This window comes from Somniosus microcephalus, chromosome 27 (assembly GCF_052327205.1).
Source record: "Somniosus microcephalus isolate GS21.2 chromosome 27, FLI_Smic_1.0, whole genome shotgun sequence".
In the NCBI taxonomy this organism is placed as follows: Eukaryota; Metazoa; Chordata; class Chondrichthyes; order Squaliformes; family Somniosidae; genus Somniosus; species Somniosus microcephalus.
This window is the reverse complement of record NC_141013.1, coordinates 5310574-5332465: the sequence shown is the minus strand read 5'-3', so window position 1 is coordinate 5332465 and position 21892 is coordinate 5310574. Positions and strand designations below refer to the sequence as shown.

The 21892-nt window shown below is 46.3% G+C and overlaps 1 protein-coding gene across 3 annotated transcripts in view; it reads right to left on the bottom strand.

Moving 5' to 3' along the window:
- Nucleotides 1–21642, bottom strand: part of LOC147099934 (uveal autoantigen with coiled-coil domains and ankyrin repeats protein-like) — a 173460-nt gene extending 151818 nt beyond the window's left edge. For 2 of the 3 annotated variants that reach the window (XM_085968405.1, XM_085968408.1), the window contains exon 1: nucleotides 21356–21639. In XM_085968405.1, coding sequence (XP_085824531.1) covers nucleotides 21356–21403 — 48 coding nt within the window. In that variant the 5' untranslated portion in view covers nucleotides 21404–21639. Of the gene's footprint in view, nucleotides 1–21355 lie in introns of all 3 variants that reach the window. The other variant, XM_085968409.1, reaches the window with a different exon arrangement.
- Between the last annotated feature and the right edge of the window lie 250 nt (nucleotides 21643–21892).

The window sequence follows — 21892 nt, the reverse complement described above, 5'->3', positions numbered from 1 at the left end:
GACACTGGCATTCAAGCCGAATCAGCCTTGCCAAAAGAACCTACTACACCACCAGAAACTACTACACCCCCGAGGCGTTATCCGGACTGAGTCAGGAAGCCTCCTGAGAGACTGACTTATAATTAATTAACTACAGCAATGTGTATATTATTTTTCTTATAACATGTAATTAATAATTACTTAAAATATGATGTACTGGTTAGCTAAAAGGGGAGGAATTGTAGTGTATGCGCCTTTAAGAGCCTCAGGTGTGCTGTAATGCCGGTAATGGCCACTCGGGCTATATAAGCCTGTATATTGTGTATATCCGTTAGAACCCCCCCCCCCAGACTTTGCTTAGTAAACACCTATGAACCAACTCCTGTCTTCAGTGTCTTTATCAACACACGGACACTACAATTACAACTGAATCTGCTTCCACCACCTTTTCAGGCAGCGCATTCCACTGGTAGGAAGAACGAGGAGAGGCAATATAAACGAAAGGGTACAATCCTAAAGGGGGGGGGGGGAGGCATGAACAGAGAGACCTGGGGGTATATCTGCACAAATCGTTGAAGGTGGCAGAGCAGGTTGAGAAAGCGGTTAAAAAAAACATACGGGATACTGGGCTTCATAAATAGAGCCCAGTTCTGACGAAGGGTCATCGGCCTGAAACGTCAACTCTGTTTCTCTCTCCACAGGTGCTGCCCTGGCCTGCTGAGTATTTCCAGCACTTTCTGTTTTTATTTCTTAAATAGAGGCACGGAGTACAAAAGTAAGGAAGTTATGGTGAGCCTGTTAAAACACTGGTTCGGCCTCAACTGGAGTATTGTGTCCAATTCTGGGCACCGCACTATAGGAAGGATGTGAAGCCTTAGAGAGGGATGAGGGACTTCAGTTACGTGGATAGACTGGAGAAGTTTGGGCTGTTCTCCTTAGAGCAGAGGAGGTTGAGAGGAGGTTTGATAGAGGTGTTCCTATGATGGGTCTAGACAGTGTAGAGAGAAACTGTACCCATTGGCAGAAGGGTCGAGAACCAGAGGACACAGATTTAAGGCGATTGGCAGAAGAACCAAAGGCGACATGAGGAAAAACTTTTTTACGCAGCGAGTGGTTAGGATTTGGAATGCACTGCCTGAAAGGGTGGTGGAGGCAGATTCAATCACGACTTTTAAAAGGGAGTTGGATAAGTAGCTGAAGGAAAGAAAATTGCAGGGCTACGGGGAAAGGGTGGTGGAGTGGGGCTAGCTGAAGTGCTCCTGCAGAGAGCCGGCACGGGCTCGACGGGCCAAATGGCCTCCTTCTGTGCTGTAATCATTCTCTTCATCTTAGGCAGTCCCTCGGAACCGAGGATGACTTGCTTCCACATTAAAAATGAGTTCTCAAGTGACTGATGAGTCCAATGCAGGACCTACAGTCTCTGTCACAGGTGGGGCAGACTGTGGTTGAAGGGGCGGGTGGGTGGGGTGCTTGGGTTGATGTGCGCTCCTTGTGCTGCCTGCGCTTGGCTTCCGCTTGCTCCCGGCGAAGAGACTCGAGGTGTTCGGCGCCTTCCCGGATGCTTCTCCTCCACTTTGTGCAGTCTTGGGCCAGAGATTCCCAGGTGTCGGTGGGGATGTTGCACTTTTTCCAAGGAGGCTTTGAGGGTGTCCTTGAAACGCTTCCTCTGCGCACCTGGGGCTCTCTTGCCGTGTCGGAGCTCCGAGTAGAGCGCTTGTTTTGGGAGTCTCGTACCATTCTATGATGCGGTAGAGAACACTTGAGGTTGGCAGTGAACATACACAATGTGCCTAAACGTCTAAAACAGACTCAGCCACCAAATGCTGACTGATTGATTCGCACCAGGGACACCCAATAATGTTCCATTCCCCAACATGGACATCCCTCACTTTGTAACAACATGAGCATTTGTAGATGTTCCCTTACTTCAATTAATGCAATGTCTTAAATTAAGGGGTCAGGTTGTATAAACTTGGTTTGTATTCCATCAAGTTTATATGGTTGAGGGGTGATCTAATCCAGGTCTTTAAAAAATGATAAAAGGATTCAACAGGATAGAGAGAGAAACTATTTCCTCCGTTGTGAAATACAAAACATGAGGGCGCAATCCTAAAATTAGAGCGAGGACATTTGGGAGTGAAATCAAGCCGCCTTTTTTCCACTGTTTTTCATACAGACCCCAGCATCTGCAACATTTGACCCCTTGTGACCCCACCTCATTGTTCTTTGATGTAATGTTTTCCTGACTGACCTGTTTGGACACCATTCACACCTTTGATTGCTGTGATTATCTCTCTGCCGAGGTGTGATAAAGGGCAGTTAGAAAGATTACCTGTAATCATCTGGCAGTTTTCTCTGACTATATATGCTGTGCCTGTATGCTTCTCTTCACTTCACCTGATGAAGGAGCAGCGCTCCGAAAGCTTGAGATTTCAAATAAAGCTGTTGGACTATAACCTGGTGTTGTGTGACTTCTTACATTTGTCCACCCCAGTCCAACACCGGCATCTCCACATCATTCCACACAAAGGGTAGTGGAAATCTGGAATTCTCTCTCTACCAAAAGGCTGTGGATGCTGGGGGGGGGGGGGGGGTCAATTGAAATTTTCAAGGCTGAGATCGATAGATTTTTGTTGGGTAAAGTTAGCAAGGGAAAATGGAGCGCAGGTAGATGGAGTTGAGGTACAGATCAGCCATGATCTAATTGAATGGTGGAACAGGTCCAAGGGACTGAATGGCCTCCTCCTATCCCTATGTTTTTGCATCAGTTTGAGTACATCATGCAGAGATGTTCCCTTATCACTATTAATTGTGCTCAGAGCTCAGTTGGCAGGACTCTTCCCAAGTGAGAAGGTTGTGGGTTCAAGTTCCATCACGGCACATAACCCACCCAAGCTGACATTTCAGTTCAGCACTCGGAGTGCTGCACTGGCGGAGGCTCCATCTTTCAGAAGAGACGCGGGGTTGGCAAAGCAGAAAAAGGGCCTCCAACTCCCAGCATTAAAATCCTTCGTCTCGTTGGAGGACAAAAAAAAAATCCACCAAAATAAAACTCAAAGGCTGTTTGTTGTTCAACAGAGGCCTTAAATCGCAGAAATGCTCCTGGATCAGTAACTTAAAATAAATTTTAGCTCGTCCCAAAGGCAAATTCATATCGTAACTAAAACAGGGTTGAAAGATAGCTTAACTTCATTGCCATGTGTTTGTGTTAAGAGACAGGCCAGTCTTTATCTGTGGAACAGACAGCCGAGTGCATGACCCAGTTCCAAGAAGCTGTGTGACAATAACATTCCACAGTGAGTCACATGCTCAGGGTATTGCTACAGGAATGACTAATCCTAACTCCAGTACTAAAAATGTCCCACAGGATTCGACAAGTTTTTCAGTTTTAAAATAAAAAAACAGGCAAGTTGGTAATCAATGCAAGTAACATCCTGGGGTGGGAATAAAACACCCAGTGGGAGGGGGGTAGAAATGTTTAAAAAAAACATGCCTCGTTACAAAACACATCTTTACTGTTCCCCCCCCCCGCCCCCCAGTTCTCTTGTTTTTTTTCCCCCCTGCACTGCAGCCCGCCAGACACCGCCACCCCAAGCCAAGCCACAAACCCGCTACAGCCGAGAGGCAACCACCAGCGAAGCCACCAGGAGCCCATGAACACAGATCTGCGCAAGACTGAGATCGATCCGGACCCGACCAATGTTCCCTTTTATTTTTTGGTGGGGGGTGCGCGCGGTCCATTCAAATTCGCACGCACGCACTGTTTTTCCGACTGTGAAGCCGGCATGCGGCTGAAAGGGAAGATTGGACCCGACCTTTCCCCTCGGGATTTCCCTGCAGCACTACCACAGAGATTATTAACTCCGCAGAGTGAATAAAGAATGAACAAACTTGCATTTCTATAGCACCTTTCATGACCTCACATCATCCCAAAACGCTTTACAGCCAATGAAGTACTTTAGAAGTACTGTTGTAATGTAGGAAATGTGGCAGCTAATTTGTGCACAGCAAGATCCCATAAACAGCAATGTGATAATGACCAGATATTCTGAGGGGTTGTTTTTTTTAAAAAGTGATGTTGGCTGAGGGCGGAGGGATAGAGATTGGCCCAGGACACCGGGGAGAATGCGCCTGCTCTTCTTCGAATGGTGCCATGAGATCTTTTACGTCCAACTAAGGGGGCAGACTGTTCACCGTCTCATCCGAAAGACGGCACCTCCGACAGTGTAGTACTCCCTCAGTACTGCACCAGAGTGTCAGCCTAGATTCTGTGCTCAAGTCTCTGGAGTGGGACCTTCAGACTCAGGCGAACGCACTACCCACTTGAGCCACAGCTGACACCATTAACACCCCACAAAACCCCCAATACAAAAGAAATTCATGATAAAGAAATTGACCAGAGCCAAGAGAGCCCGAATCAGCCATTACTCTAAAAGCAAACACTAAACACACACAACAGGTTCAAGTAGTAAGAATCACCTGCCTCCATTATAGCAGCTAATAAAAAGCTAATGTGAACATAAAAAAATTCATACAATTAAGTTACCATTGACTCTGCTTCCACCACCCTTTCAGGCAGTGCATTCCAGAATACTTTCTTCTGAAGTTTGGCAATACTTATTAAAACATTTAAGGGGAAGCTAGATAAACAAATGAGGGAGAAAGGAATAGAAGGATATGCTGAAGGGGTGAAAAATGGGATGGGAGGAGGCTCGTGTGGAGCATAAACACCAGCATGGACCGAATCAGAGAATGGTCTCCTGTGCTGTAACCATTCGGCCCATCGAGCCTGTGCCAGCTCTCTGCAGGAGCACTTCAGCTAGTCTCACTCCTCGCCCTTTCCCCACAACCCTGCAATTTTTTTTCCTTCAGGTACTTATCCAAGTCCCTTTTGAAAGCCACGATTGAGTCTGCCTCCACCACCCTCTCAGGCAGTGCATGCCAGATCCTAACCACTCGCTGTGTAAAAAAGTTTTTCCTCATGTCGCCTTTGGTTCTTCTGCCAATCACCTTAAATCTGTCCCCTCTGGTTCTCAACCCTTCTGTCAATGGGAACAGTTTCTCTCTATCTACTCTGTCCAGACCTCTCATGATTTTGAACACCATCAGCTCTCCTCTCAACCTTCTCTGCTCCAAGGAGAACAGTTGGGCCGAATGGCCTGTTCTGTGCTGTACATTCTATTACTTCTATTTAACTCTTGTTTGCTACAAAATCTGGATAAACAACTTTTTTGGTGCACATCTTTTACATCAAATTTTCTGAATTATGTTCCCTTATCCTGGCCAAACCATTCTATAACCATGTCCCCTATAATATAAACAGAAAATGCTGGAAACACTCAGCAGGTCAGGCAGCATCTGTGGGGAGAGAAACAGAGTTAACGTTTCAGGTCGATGACCCTTCGTCAGAACTGGAATATGTTGGAGATGCAACAGGTTTTAAGCAAGTGTAGGGGCAGGGAGGGGGGGGGGGGGGGGAGGAGAGGAAAGAACAAAAGGGAAGGTCTGTGATAAGGTGGAAGGCAGAAGAGATTAAATGACAAAAGGGATGATGGTGCGAGGCAAAAGGGGGTGGTAATGGGACAAGTAAAGAAACAGAGGATCGGTCTGGAGGAGCTGTAAATGGCAACAGCAGAATTATCAGCACCCGCGGTCTGAAAAAAATAGCAGTGGTTATGGTTCATCCCTTGATTACTATTGCCAGAGGAGAAAAAAGTTACACCAACCTCGAACAGTTGTAAAAACTATTTTAAGTGTGGCCCTGGCAATAAGGTCAACTCCCAGCCAGCCAGCCACCCACGCTTGTTAATTAGTTTCTGGTGTGGGTTGAGGAGGAGGCAGCAAAGGACAGTCAATACATGAGGAGATGTGGAAGCGAAGCCAGCTTAAACATTCACACACATTAATTACGTGGTTCCGCCCCTGCATTAAGAAACCAACCCTTCCGGGCTCCCCAGAAGGTTCAGCAAGTGAAAGGTTGAGCCAGGGGAGGTGGTCAGTGATGTAATAAAACTCACTACACACTTGGTTTGAGTATAAAGCAAGGCTTTAATCAACTTGTTTCAGAACATGGAGGTCTAGTTGTACTTCACTGGTTCCTTGTCTTACAAAATGTCCCTGGAAAGCCCGCGTATTTATACTCCTTGGACGGCGCCACCAGCTGGCCGTGCAGCGTTATTTCACGAGTAGTTATAAATCTCATCACTATCAAGAAACTGTCAGGTTTGATTCTTGGTTGGAGTCAGGAGCAGCTGATCTCAGGGTTGGTCGAAGCACGACAACTAGCATCAGAAACCCCTTTGCTCACCCTTCCTAATCACTAACTAGCAACAGTCTGCGCGCACAAGGTGCGACAAAGGTAGGGACAGCAGTCAAGTAGCCCGCTGATACTCACCGGCAAGGCTCCAACAATGGCCAATTCAGCAAAGTAAGGGCTGGGGAAATGGCATCCATGGGACTGTTGTGAAACAATACTCTCGGGAGAGGAACGTAGGGAAGAAAAATTAGCATAGCAAAGATTCAAACTGTGTTTAAAATCATGAAGGGTTTAGATGGAGTAAATAAAGAGAAACTGTTTCCAATGGCAATGGGTCGATAACAGGAGGGCACAGATTTGATTGATGGCAAAAGAACCAGAGGCGACATGAGGGAGCCTTTTTCACCCAGTGAGTGGTTAGGATTTGGAATGCATTGCCTGATAGGGCGGTGGAAACATATTCAACAGGAGCTTTGAAAAGGGAATTGGCTAAATACTTGAAGGAGAAAAAATTGCAGGGATCTGGGGAAAGAGCGGGGGAGTGGGACGAACTGGATTGCTCTTCGAACGAGCTGGCACAGACTCGATGGGCCGAATGGCCTCCTTCTGTGCTGTATCATTTTATGATTCTATGAAAAATGGTAAGCAAAAAAGGGTTGCCGGGGGTGGGGGGGGGAAAAGAGAAGAGTTCATCACCACTTCAAGCTACTCCACTGGCTGTGATTTGCATCTGGACAGCTCTAGAATCTACTTTATTTAGACAGTTGGTGCTTGAATGGATTTGGATAACTCTCATTGTTTCCAGGTTACAAACAGCCCAGCGAAGGATTGTGCACCTGACTCAAAAGCAACATAATATTGTGAAGTGATGCAAGATGCCAACACGACCACTGGGATTTCATTAAAGTGTAACTGAGTGTGCGAGACAGAGACAGCAAGTGAGCGAGAGAGAATCATAATGTGCCTGAATTGCTCCCCTACCATCTCTCTAAATTTTCACTCCTGAAGTCAGTGATTCACACTGGAGTACGGTTCCAGTAAACATAGAAGATAGTAGGAGTCGGCTATTTGGCCCCTCGAGCCCGCTCCGCCATTTAATGAGATCATGGCTGGTCATCCAAACTCAGTACCCTGTCCCTGCTTTGTCCCCATATCCCTTGATCCCTTTAGCCTTAAGAAATATATCTAACTCCTTCTTGAATATATTTAATGAACTGGCCTCAACTGCCTTGTGTGGTCGAGAATTCCACAGGTTCACCACTCTCTGGGTGAAGAAATTCCTCCTCATCTCAGTCCTAAATGGCTTACCCCTTATCCATAGACTGTGACCTCTGGTTCTGGACTCCCCCGCCATCAGGAACATCCTTCCTGCATCTAGCCTGTCTAGTCCTGATAGAATTTTATAAGTTTCAATGAGATCCCCTCTCAGTAACTTGCTCAAGAGGCTCTTCTTCATGCACGAGTCTAGACAGTGAGTGACAACAGGCTATGCAGCTGTAAAGGGAGGGTCAGAGACAAGCCCAACCCTTGTCCTCGCCTGAATCTACACACACATGCACCTTCTACGTCGAGGATCTCCAAGCAGCCGTCAAGAACAGAAACCTTGACTGATTTATTTACCACTCCCCAATCTGGTGATGCTGAAACAACATCAACTTGCATTTATATAGCGCCTTTAACGTAGTACGGCGACCAAAGTCGCTTCACAGGAGCCGTTATCAGAATAAACGTGACACCAAGCCACACAAGCAGACATTAGGACAGGTGACCAAAAGCTTGGGCGAAGAGGTAGGCTTTAAGGCGGAGAGGTAGAGAGGCGGTGAGATTTAGAGCTTAGGGCCTCGGCAGCTGAAGGCACGGCCACCAATGGTGGGGCAAAGGAAGTGGTGGGATGCACAAGAGGTCCAGAATTGGAGGAACACAGAGTTCTCGGAGGGTTATAGAGCTGAAGGAGGTTATAGAGATAGGAAGGGGCGAGGCCATGGAGGGATTCGAACGCAAGGGTGAGAATTTTTAATTAGAGGTGCCGCTGGGCCAGGATCCAGTTTAGGTCGGCGAGCACGAGGGTGATGGGTGAACGGGACTTGGTGCGAGTTAGAATACGGACAGCAAATACTGGCTCACCCATTCTGTTGCCCCAGATCAGATCGGGCAAAACGGCACAATCCAGGAACCTTGGACATTCCTGATTGGATGGTCCAGTCCGTTCACCTCGCACGACACTGGACGGTCAATGTCTGACTGGGACAAGAAATTCTAGAATCTACCTATTCTAATACAGGGCACCTAGAAAACCCTTTAATTCTCTGGATTCTAAATTCAAAGAACCTGCATCAAAAGCCATCCTTGAGCTATAGACTAACTTTACAGTACCACTAAACTACACGCTTAGTTCGGTCAAATAAAGTCTTAGGAAATTGGGTAATGGGCTGGACAAAGAATTGCTTTTCATTCACATTATTGGATCAGGTCAGTATTCACAAGACAACGGATGTCAGGCAATGAATTACTGCTTTGTAGAGTAGGAGGACTCAATTATGGGAAACAAGTGGAGAAACTTGGGCTCTTCGTCCTTCACGAAAGGTGACAGAAGGGTCCGTACAGAGGTTAGTACTGAACGAGAGAGAGGAACGAGAAATAGAAAAATAGGAGCAGGAGTCGGCCATTCGCGCCTCCTGTGCCATTCAATATGATCACGGCTGATCCTCTATCTCAATACCATATTCCCGCTCTCTCCCCCTACTCCTTGATGCCTTTTGTGTCTAGAAATCTATCTCTCTCCTTCTTAAATATATTCAGTGACTTGGCCTCCACAGCCTTCTGTGGTAGAGAATGCCACAGGCTCACCACCCTCCGAGTGAAGAAATTTCTCATCTCAGTCCTACTCCGTAGCCTGAGACTGTGACCCCTCGTTTTTGACCCCCCCCCACCCCCCCCCCCCCCCAAAGCCAGGGGAAACATCCTCTCTGCATCCAGTCTGTCTAGCCCTGTCAGAATTTTATACCTTTCAATGAGATCCCCTCTCATTCTTCTAAACTCTAGTGAATACAGGCCTAGTCGACCCAATCTCTCCTCATACGACAGTCCTGCCATCCCAGGAATCAGTCTGGTGAACCTTCGCTGCACTCCCTCTATGGCAAGTATATCCTTTCTTAGGTAAGGAGACCAAAACTGCACACAGTACTCCAGGTGCGGTCTCATCAAGGCCCTGTATAACTGTAGTAAGACATACTTGCTCCTGTACTCAAATCCTCTTGCAATGAAGGCCAACATACCATTTGCCTTCCGAACTGCTTGCTGCACCTGCATGTTTGCTTTCAGTGACTGGTGTACAAGGACACCCAGGTCCCTCTGTACATCAACATTTCCCAATCTAGCACCATTTAAATAATCATTTTGTAATTTCAAAAGTAAAACCATCCAAAAAACCTTCGAAAAACAGCAAGTCTGTACTTGCTTATCAGATATCTTGGGTGTGTAGGTTTGCTCTGTCGTCATGGCAACTCCAAAACGTTAAGAGCCATTGTTGTATAACTACTGCGGCTCAACCAAGCCTCTGAGCCGCTTGCTCATCCCTCCCAAAAACTCCCAGATTTTATGTCCATCTCTCCGCCACATGCCATTCTAAGCAGATGAAGTTTCACCCATATTTGCCCCCCCTACCCATCCCACCCCATATGCAGCTGTTCAAAGATAAATGGTGTACTCTTTTTTGCTCTTTCTCTGACTCAGTAAGAGGAGCCAATGTGCAGCAAGGTCCCTTGACCACTCAAAGCAATGGAAGCAGGTGAGGACAACCCATTCTGGGCCACTGCCACAACTTTTTCCTGTTCACACATGAAAATGGCCCTTAGTGCAAATGCAACAGTTTAATCAACTAAAGAACATAGGAGCAGGAGGAGGCCATTCAGCCCCTCGAGCCTATTCCGCCATTCAATTAGATCACAGCTGATCTGTATCTTAACTCAATCTACCTGCCTTGGCTCCGTAACCCTTAATACCCTTATCCAACAAAAACCTATCAATCTGAGTTTTGACATTTGCAATTGACCCCCAGCCTCAATACCGGGGGGGGGGGGGGGGGGGGGGAAAAGAGTTCCAGATTTCCACTACCCTTTGTGCGAAGAAGTGATTCCTGACATCACCCCTAAACAGCCCGGCTCTAATTTTCATGTCACGTCCACTGCCCCCAACCACACCCCACCCCGTCCCCCCCAAGGAAATAGTTTATCTGTCAAATTCTTAGGCCTCCCTAAGATGAGGCGGGGGGGGGGGTCAGGAGAGAGGGCAGTGTTTGGCGGTGGGAGGTGAAAAGGAAAGAGAACTGAAAAACAAGAATGGTTGGAAGTGGCACAGGGGTCAGTCAGCACCTGCGTAGAGAAAAGACAGATGGCGACGTTTTGGGGGTGGTAACCCATCTTCAGGATGAAGGGTCCACACTCTGTCAGAACCGGCCTTTTCTCTGTACAGATGTGCTGCAGATTTCCAGCATTTCCTGATTTTTGTTTTGGTTTTTATTTCCGATTTCCAGCGTTTGTAGATTTTTGTTTCACCAAGAGAAATTTCTGATCATTTCGAACATGGCTCGGCAGCCTAAATGCAGCATTATGTGGGAGGGCAAGCCAAATTCACTTCACTTTACATTTTTATGAGTATGAACACACAAATATCCTCATTACTACACCAGGGTAATCTTCCAACTATAACCTCAATGCCACACAGCCTTGACATCCGAGACAGATCTCTATGATTGATCTAACTCTCATAATGACAACAGACAGCTATCTTCAGTGGTTCTGGGTGATACACAAACGCATCAGTCAAGGAGACAGAAGGTCCTGTAACAGCAGTTTGCAGACAGCTACCTGCAATGGTTATATGTATAAATCAGTTGGAGACGGCGAGATATGAAAAAACGTTCTTCAGACCACAGACTGCGTTTGCACAATTACTGGGTGAATCACAGTACATTCCCTCATTATTGCATGTCCTTGCATTGACTGCAACCATCTAATGCACCGACGTGTGTGGCACTTTGGAACAAAAGAATATTTCAGAAGCTTCAGAGCAAGAAGTCCGCACCCAAAATGTTAACTTTTCTCTTTTTTGGATACTGAGCATTTTCAACAGCTTTGTCTTCACTCTGGGTTTCACCACTTAGTGGAAGGCCCACTCATATTCTCCCCCGGCTCCGCTCTGCTGCAACACGGAAAAGACAATGGGACAGGAAAGGCAAGCTGCCGATATAGACTCAAGGGCTCTGGCAGCCAAAGGGGACAGTGAGTCTCAAGTGGTTTACCATCATCCAAATTACTCAAACGGGCTAGTATTGAAAACAGTTTCCTTCAAATCTGAATATGCACAGTTCAACTTCAGTTCACCTTTTAGAGTCTTATGTAGAAACATAGGAGTAGGCCATTCGGCCCTTCAAGCCTGCTCCACCATTCAATATGATCATGGCTGATCCTCTATCTCAATACCATATTCCTGCTCTCTCCCCATACCCCTTGATGCCTTGTGTCTAGAAATCTATCTATCTCCTTCTTAAATATATTCAGTGACTTGGCCTCCACAGCCTTCTGTGGTAGAGAATTCCACAGGTTCACCACCCGCCGAGTGAAGAAATTTCTCATTAGTCCTAAATGTCCTACCCTGTATCCTGAGACTGTGACCCCTGGTTCTAGACCCCCCCAGCCAGGGGAAACATCCTCCCTGCATCCAGTCTGTCTAGCCCTGTCAGAATTTTATACCTTTCAATGAGATCCCCTCTCATTCTTCTAAACGCTAGTGAATACAGGCCTAGTCGACCCAACCTCTCCTCATACGACTGATTCAGGAATCAGTCTGGTGAACCTTCGCTGCACTCCCTCCGTGGCAAGTATATCCGTTCTTAGGTAAGGAGACCAAAACTTACCTTCAGTTACTGATGTTAACAACTATTATTTAGTTTATCTTAATATGGGGCTGTGAATATTATAATATGCAACAGTGAAACACAGAAAATAGGAGCAGGAGTAGGCCATTCGGCCCCTCGAGCCTGCTCCGCCATTTAATGAGATCATGGCTGATCATCCAAATTCAGTACCCTGTCCCTGCTTTCTCCCCATATCCCTTGATCCCTTTAGCCTTAAGAAACATATCCAACTCCTTCTTGAATATATTTAATGAATTTGCCTCAACTGCCTTCTGTGGTAGAGAATTCCACAGGTTCACCACTCTCTGGGTGAAGAAATTCCTCCTCATCTCTGTCCTAAATGGCTTACCCCTTATCTTTAGACTGTGACCCCTGGTTCTGGACTCCCCCGCCATCAGGAACATCCTTCCTGCATCTAGTCTGTCTAGTCCTGTTAGAATTTTATAGGCATATTTAAAACGCTCTGGCACCAAACGAGGTGCATGATAAGCTCAGTAGATAAGAGAGTATTACTGAAAACAAAATCACAGCCTTTATGTCAATCTATTTTAATAACGTACTTTGCAAAAACCAAATGCAAACATGTTGCCTCAACCACCGGCCCACGCTGCTCCCAGTCCAAGCACAGTGACACCAAGAAATCTGGATGTCTCCCACCATCAAAATATACAATGGCTTCATGAAAATATATATTATTAATGTACACTTTCATAAAACACAAGTGTGAATGCACACTTAAAACGTACAATGGTGGGAGTGCCACCCCCACAAGGATGGTAGCGGTTTAAAAAGGTCCACCGCCATCTTCTCAAGGCAACCAAGGATGGCCAATAATTGTGGCCTCGACAACGTCCCACACACACACACACACAGAATAAATAATAAATTATGTGCACGTATACTTTCTTAAGACTCAAATTTTTTTTTTTTTTTTTTATATAAAAAGAGTACTATGGGATTATAGGAGTGATTCTCCACCACTCCACCAATTTTAGACTTTTTTTGCTACCAGTAGACACCAGTGCCTAGCACATTCCACACCAATTCTCTGCACTGAAGGATTAGCCATTGCAATGGGAGAGTCCAAAACTAGGGGCCATAAATCTAAGATAGTCACTAATAAATCCAACAGGGAATTCAGGAGAAACTTCTTTACCCAGAGAGTGGTGAGAATGTGGAACTCGCTACCACAGGGAGTGGTTGAGGCGAATAGCAGAGATGCATTTAAGGGGAAGCTGGATAAACACAGGAGGGAGAAAGGAATAGACGGGTATGTTGAAAAAGACTTGCATTTCTATAGCGCCTTTCACAACCTCAGGACGTCCCAAAGTGCTTTACAGCCAATGAAGTACTTTTTTGAAGTGTAGTGACTGTTTTAAATGTAGGAAACGCAGCAGCCAAACTGTGCACAGCAAGCTCCCACAAACAGCAATGTGATAATGAACAGATAATATGTTTTATAGGTGTTGGTTGAGGGATAAATATTGGCCCAGGACACCTGGGGGATTCACCCTTTCTCTTCTTCGAAATAGTGCCATGAGTTTTCTTACGTCCACCTGAGCGCACGGACGGGGTCTCGGTTTAACGTCTCAGCCAAATGACGGGGATTAGGATTGATAGGGTTAGATGAAGTAGGGTGGGAGGCGGCTCATGTGAGGCATAAACACCAGTATGGACTAGATGGGCCGAATGGCCTGTTTCTGCGCTGTAAATTCTATGCAATGCAGCCACACTAATATTTCCCAGTAATCAACAGCGGATTAAAAATTTTCCAAAATTTAAATGTTAAAGCCAGCTGTGAGAATCAACTGAATTGCTCATGTATATAAAATATACTCATCGATGCTTCAACCTAAAACCAAATCCCATGTTAACCCAATTAGCTTTAAATCTGCCAAGAGGCCCAGGCTTTGATCCTACAGGAATGCAGCTGACAAGAGAAGTTCTCTATCCATTACATTCCATAGTGCAAATGTCTCCACACTCAGGGAACCACTGACGTCATAAGATTCTGAGGGGGATTGACAGGGTAGATGCCGAGAGGTTGTTTCCCCTGGCTGGAGTGTCTGGAACTAGGGGGCACAGTCTCAGGATAAGGGGTCGGCCATTTAAGACTGAGATGAGGAGGAATTTCTTCACTCAGAGGGTTGTGAATCTTTGGAATTCTCTGCCCCAGAGGGTGTGGATGCCGAGTCTTTGAGTATATTCAAGGCTGAGATCGATAGATTTTTGGACTCTAGGGGAATCGAGGGATATGGAGATGGGGCAGGCAAGTGGAGTTGAGGTAGAAGATCAGCCACGATCTTACTGAATGGCAGAGCAGGCTCGAATGGCCTGCTCCTATTTCTTATGTTCTTAGATACAGGCAATACAGAATGCAAGTGCAGTGGTCAAGCTGATCAAAAAATTGCTGTGCACAGTCCCGAGCCGACGGTTCAATTTTCCCTCCTTCTCTGTGAGAAAATGCTTAAACTCGACTTGCCACTTTCCCTTCCCTTGCCCCAACTCAGCCGAGATCAAAATCCATCCCTTCACAGGGTGAATCATTCCTGCACCTCCTACCAATGCACAGTACAGAACGCTGGGATTGCAATCTGCTGCACCATTGTGTCAGCCAACCCCAAAAATAAAATCCAACATTTTATCAAAGTGACTACAGGAAACTCTCGTTTAAACGGCAGCTAAATATCCGGAATTCTCTATGAACCAACAAAATTCATACTCCAAAAACAACACCTCAATAACCGGAAATGTTGCCACGTCCAAGTCTCCCACGGTGGCCGAGTTAGTCAGTGGGGGTAGTTCTCCAAACTGCCACTGCTCGGCTTCTTGGTGCTGTCGGAAGTCCGAACACCTCAATAACAGGAGTCTGACTCTCCCGCGCTGCCGGTAGTCTCTTCCGATCTGCCATTTTTAATTAAGAGTTATGGATTACCCTCAACTGGCAGTACTGTACTTAATCAAGCATCTTCCACCATCCATTTAACACAACATTCTGTAGGTGAGTACCCAATTATACTGCACATTTCTTGATTTTTTTAAATTTTTGTTTGTTAAAAATAGCCTCAGTAGATAACCCTCTCCGTCATCCGGAATTTTTAAATCAACCGGCACCATCCTGGTCCCATCGGTGCCGGATACCAAAGAGTTTCCTGTATCTATAAAAGGACATTTATAAACCCAGCTAGTTTAAATAAAGGATGCAATTATCGTGCTCAGCACGGTTCATGGGAACTCCATCACCTCCAAGTCGCACACCATCCCGGCTTGGACATGTATCAGCTGTTCCTTCATGGTCACTGGGTCAAAATCCTGGCACACTCTACCCAACAGCAGTGTGGGAGCGCCTTCACCTTACACTGCGGTGGTTCAAGGCGGCGGCTCACCACCACCTTTTCAAGGGGCAACAAGAAATGCTGACCTTGCCAGCAACACAGCGACAGCAATAGATTGGGAAAAGGGGAAGTGCAACGAGACCTGGGTGTCCTTGTGGACCAGTCGCTGAAGGTAAGCATGCAGGTGCAGCAGGTGGTTAAGGCGGCAAATGGTATGTTGGCCTTCGTAGCGAGAGGGTTTGAGTACAGGAACAAGGATGTCTTGCTGCAGTTGTACAGGGCCTTGGTGAGACCACACCTTGAGTATTGTGTGCAGTTTTGGTCACCTTATCTGAGGAAGGATGTTCTTGCCATGGAGGGAGTGCAGCAAAGAATCACCAGGCTGATACCTGGGATGGCAGGAATGACGTATGAGGAGAGATTGTGTCGATTGGGCTTATACTCGCTGGAGTTTAGAAGAATGAGAGGGGATCTCATTGAAACTTATAAAATTCTAACAGGACTAGACAGACTAGATACAGGAAGGATGTTCCCAATGGCGGGGGAGTCCAGAACCAGGGGTCACAGTCTAAAGATAAGGGATAAGCCATTTAGGACAGAGATGAGGAGGAATTTCTTCACCCAGAGAGTGGTGAACCTGTGGAATTCTCTACCACAGAAGGCAGTTGAGGCCAATTCACTAAATATATTCAAGGAGTTAGATATATTTCTTCAGGCTAAAGGGATATGGGGAGAAAGCAGGGACAGGGTACTGAATTTGGATGATCAGCCATGATCTCATTAAATGGCGGAACAGGCTCGAGGGGCCGAATGGCCTACTCCTGCTCCTATCTTCTATGTTTCTATGACACCCATATCCCGAGAATGAATTTAAAAAACACAATTAAATATTATGATGTTGCTGTCCCGGCTGAGCCACAGTAATGAGGTTTGCTTTGAATGCAGCAAAGCACCTTAATAACCTTTCAAAACAAGATTTATACTCAACACACGCAAAGAACTGGTCAATCAAGTACTTGGGAAGGGGGAAGAAAATAAAGTTCAATTAGACAGATAACATTCTGGAATGTTAATAGCCTGCATTCAAGACTGGGCTCTAAATCCGCTACCATTGTAGTGCAATGATTAGGTATAACATTACATGAATATATTACGTTTAGTGATATTTTAAGTTACAAACCATATCACACGTAATGACACAGTGTCAGAAGACACGCAGATCAACCAACACCACTGAACACGGAAAGTATTTTGTTATTTGACAAGATTTCCAATACCCCACCTCCTCAGAGAGGAGTCATTGTACTTCTACCCCATAGTTGAATGGCAAACAATTAGTGGGGAATCCTTAGAACCCCTATAAATGTGCCCATGTGTCAGCCGTGGCTCAGTGGGTAGCACACTCGCCTCCGAGTCAGATGGCTGTGGGTTCAAGTCCCCACTCCAGGGACTTGAGCACATAAAGCCAGGCTGACACTTCCAGTGCAGTACTCAGGGAGCGCCGCACTGTCGGAGGTGCAGTCTTTCGGATGAGACGTTAAACCGAGGCTCCGTCTGTTCTCTCAGGTGGATGTAAAAGATCCCACGGCACTAATTCGAAGACAAGCAGGGGAGTTCTCCCCGGTGTCCTGGGGCCAATATTTATCCCTCAACCAACATCACTAAACAGATTATCTGGTCATTATCACATTGCTGCTGTTTGTGGGAGCTTGCTGTGCACAAATTGGCTGCCGCGTTTCCTACATTACAACAGTGACTACACTTCAAAAAGTGCTTCATTGGCTGTAAAGCGCTTTGAGACGTCCGGTGGTCGTGAAAGGCGCTATAGAAATGCAAGTTTTTCTTTCTAAATGTGCCCATCAGACCAAACTGCAGGGTTGAGTAGTGTTGACTATTTCCCTCGCCTGGCCCCTTTTCACTTCTGTGGTCATCTTAAAAGACTCTGAAACCATTCTTGCACTAGCTCTGCTTTAGATTAGATTCTAGGAGACTGGGATCCGTAAACCAGCTCCCAACATTTACACTGTTAAATCTGACCCCCCCTCACTCCAGTGGCAGGGTTGGATGTCCAGTTTCTCTCTCGCCAACTATTAGGCTTCGCCGCTGGAATAAATGAGATGGATTTATTAGCATCAACCCTAGTAACAGGCTATTGGGTCCAGGAATCCAACCTAAACGAGTGCAAGTACAAAAAGCTGCTTTATGGTCTGTGATCCACACACCAATACAAATTAATGCTGGGGAAAGGGATCTCATTTTAAGTGGGTCAGTGGAATTGTAGCGATGGACAAGCCGAACCCCACCATGATACATTCAAGTACGTTAGGGGACAATGACACGAGGGTTTAGCCTAACCAATTTAAAAAAAAATTAGAATTAACTAAAAGAATACCAAACTTAAACCAAAACAGTCAAAATGCTGCAACGGATAAAGAGAAAGGAAGGCAGTTGGAAGACTCAAGAAAAAAGACTTGCATTTCTCCAGCGTCTTTCACAGCCTCAGGACGTCCCAAAGCACGTTACAGCCAATGAAGTACTTTTGAAGTGAAATGTAGGAAATGCGGTAAACAACTTGCGCACAGCAAGCTCCCACAAACAGCAATGAGATAAACGACCAGATAATCTGTTTTAGTGATGTTGGTTGAGGGATAAATATTGGCCCCAGGACACCGGGGAGCACTCCCCCCCCTGCTCTTCTTCGAAATAGTGACCATGGGATCTTTTACGTCCACCCGAGAGAGCAGACGGGGCCTCGGGTTAATGTCTCAACCGAAAGACGGCACCTCTGACACTGCAGCGCTTCCTCAGCACTGCACCGGGAGTGTCAGCCTGGGTTACGTGCTCAAGTCCCTGGAGTCAGACTTGATCCCACAACCTTCTGACTCAGGAATGAGTCGTCTGGACATGTACATCCAGAACAGCAACATATCCTGTGACGTAACTTTTGGTTTTTTTTTTACAAAAAGTAAAATTTACTCTTAGAATTAAAGCCTTATTGGGATTCCAGTTTAATCTAAAGTGGCAGAGTCAATATGGGGCACAGATTTAAGGTTTTGGGCAAGAGATACAGGGGACATGCGAGGAAAAGCTTTTTTACACAGCAAGTGGTGAGGACCTGGAACTTGCTGCCAACAGAAGTGGTGGAAGCGGAGACACTCAATGTTTTCAAGGGGAGACTGGATAGGCACTTGAGGGAAATAAATTTGCAGGGCTACAGGGATAGAGCGGGGGAATGGGACTGACTGGATTGCTCTACAGAGAGCCGGCACAGACTCGATGGGCTGTACCGTTATGACTGACATATTGTACAAACCATTGCTGGTGCTGTTTTTAACCTTCCTCTATTCCCAACCAAGCCCTGAAATTTCTCCAACAGCTTACAGAACAAGCGGACAACCGAATATGCCAGTTCCCCATGACAGTACACCTGATGCAGTGGTCCTTGCTTTACCAGATAAAAAAAAAAGAGCGTTTGACACACAGTGACGCGCCTTCATTCAGCATCTCAGCTCTTTCCAAAAGATGCTTAACCTGAGACAAAAGCGGAAAAGTCTGGAAACATTCAGCAGGTCCATCAACATCTGGAGGGAACAGATTCACGAAGGCCCTGCTGAAGGGTCCACGTCTGAAACGTCAACATGTCTGTTCTCTCCACTCTGAGTGTTTCCAGCACTTTTTTGTTATTATTTCAGATTTCTAGCATCTGCGGAATTTTGCCTTTCGCCTATAATGTTTAACAGAAGGTACTTTTATCTCTCAGGAGTGGAGCCGTTGGATGATAACCCGGTCTCCCTCCATCAGCGGTGCTCCGCAGTACAAATGCCCTCAATCTTGGGCATCAACTGAATGACAGACCCACAAAAATGCTCATCAGCAGACTGAACTCCGCTTCACTTCCACAGAAACTGGATCTCCGCATTACCGCCAACCAGTAGGAGCACCCATCTATAAATAAAGGGGAGTGCGGGGGGAAAGAGAGAGACCGAGTTCTCTTGCGCTAGACAGGAACAGTAATAGAGAATGCAAAAGCACCTCTAATTAATAACTGGAAAAAACTTTGATTGACACATTGTGACTCAAATCCACAATCAGAATTTCAACGTCTACATTGCTCCAATTTTCAAAAACAAAAATCATATAGTTTCCAGACAAGTATGTGCACTAATAATCAGAGCCGCATCAGAGCAAAAAAAGCTGGTAGATGTAGAGAGATTGGAAATGCTCAGAGCTGCAATGTTACCCATTATTTAACAGTCGTGGCCCAGTGGGTCACACTGTCTTGCCTGAGTCAGAAGGTTATGGGTTCAAGTCCCCACTCCAGAGACTTGAGTACATAATCCAGGCTGACACTTCAGTGCAGTACTGAGGGAGTGCTGCACTGTCGGAGATGCCGTCTTTCGGATGTTGAACCGAGGCCCCATCTGCCCCCTCAGGCGAACGTAAAAGATTCCATGGCACTATTTCAAAGAAAAGCAGGGGAGTTTCCCCCCCCCGGGTGTCCTGGGGCCAATATTTATCCCTCAATCAACATCACTAACATCAGATTATCTGGTCATTAGCACGTTGCTGTTTGTGGGAGCTTGCTGTGTGCAAATTGGCTGCCGCGTTTCTTATATTACAACAGTGACGACACTTCAAAAAGTACTTCATTGGCCGTAAAGGGCTTTGGGATGTACGGCGCTCGTGAAAGGCGCTATATAAATGAAAGTCTTTCATTTTTTGTATTAAAAAGTTGTAGTGTGAAATCAGAGCAAGTGTAGAAAACAGAATACCCAAAGATTCACCACAAAATTATATATTTTTTGAGACTCGCCAATTAGAAGCAAACATGCCACAGTGCCAATCCAGAGGTATGGAAAATATTCGATAACTGGGAGTGATTACAGGGCTGTCACTTTAATCAAAGTGTACAGCTGCTCTCAATGGAGAACAGATATCTGGGAATGATTATTAGGCTGCAACCTAACTGAGGGGTTCATATCAATTATAAAATCAGGGCTAAAGGACACCTGGGAATTACGACAAGATTGAAAGGCAATCTGGGAGGTTCAGGATAACACCCAAAAAAAAAACACCCGCCCAAAATCATTTTGTGAAAAGCCCTTATTACAGACAAGGGATGGTCATATCAAATTCATTTTCAAACTTACACACACAGAGCATACCTAAACAAGGCCCTGGAGCGCATCATTGAGCACTGCCCCGAGGGGAAATTCACGGGCAGCCTACAAGATATCTGCGCGGTTACACCAGAAGCTTTGGTCTGGATATCTGACTTAGATATTGACATTTGATTTGCTTTGCTACCACCGTCCGAAAGAAGACAACGACCCAAACAAGAGCCTGGGCGTGGTTTTTTTTTTGGTCAGTGGCAACTCTGCTCAGTACTGTGGGTACAAATACTTAAGGAGCCTTTTCAGCCTAGTGCCCTTATACTCTTCAGTTCACTCAACAATAACTTTCCCTGATACATACTGCTGGTATCTCAGTTTTTCTTACTGTTTTGAAATTTTGGTAATATTGGGCTTTTTACCAAGCCAGCCCCCTGCCCACATTGGGGGGGGGGGGGGGGGACCTGCATTGAATGTTTTACCACCAGAAAAACCAGTGGTCCTTGGATTAGGAAGAGGATGGTGCATTGTAAAACACACTGGGCTCACACACCGAGTCAGCGCTGCTGAAGCCACGGGGCTCCCTCCGACAGGAAGCTTTCGATGACCATTTAGACTCTGCGGGGAAACAGGAATTTAAACTTCAGAAACACCCGACAAACAAAAAGGCACCGACTGAAAAGTGACGCTGCCTTTGCTTAAATCTTCAAACTTATTCACTCAGACACTGCTAATGACGCGCCGTCAACTTTGAACTTACATTGAGAGTCACTTCGTGTTTCTTCAACCGAGACTTCAAACTCTTCATGGTTCACTGCCAGATAAAGCTTGAGTGTTTTTGTTTGCCAGCAGGTTTTTTTTCTGTCTTCTTTAAAGTTGGAAAATTTTAACGTTGGAAAATTGGACAATTTTAAAGTTTGGAAAATTGTTAAGTTGGAAGTTTGGGGGACAGATGTTGCACAGGAGAGCGCGCCGAGCCTCCGCTGCCAAACTCCGCCGAGACTTTCCTCCCTCTCCGCCGGCAGCGCCCGGCGCAGCGCTCGCTCCTCACCTGACGCACGGCCTCGCCTTTGATTGACGGCGGGCGCGGGCCAATAGCGGGAGGAGAGGGGCGGACGCACCAGCCAATGGCGAGGAGGGGGCGGGAGTTACTGGTTTTGATTGGCGGGGCCCGGGGAGGGGGCGGGGCCGCGGCGCAATCCCTCACCTGGGCGCGAGCAACGCAGCGCTCACCTGAGGCGGCAACGTCGCAGCAACTCCGACCAATCAAGTGCGGCTCCTGCAGGGCTCCTCCTTT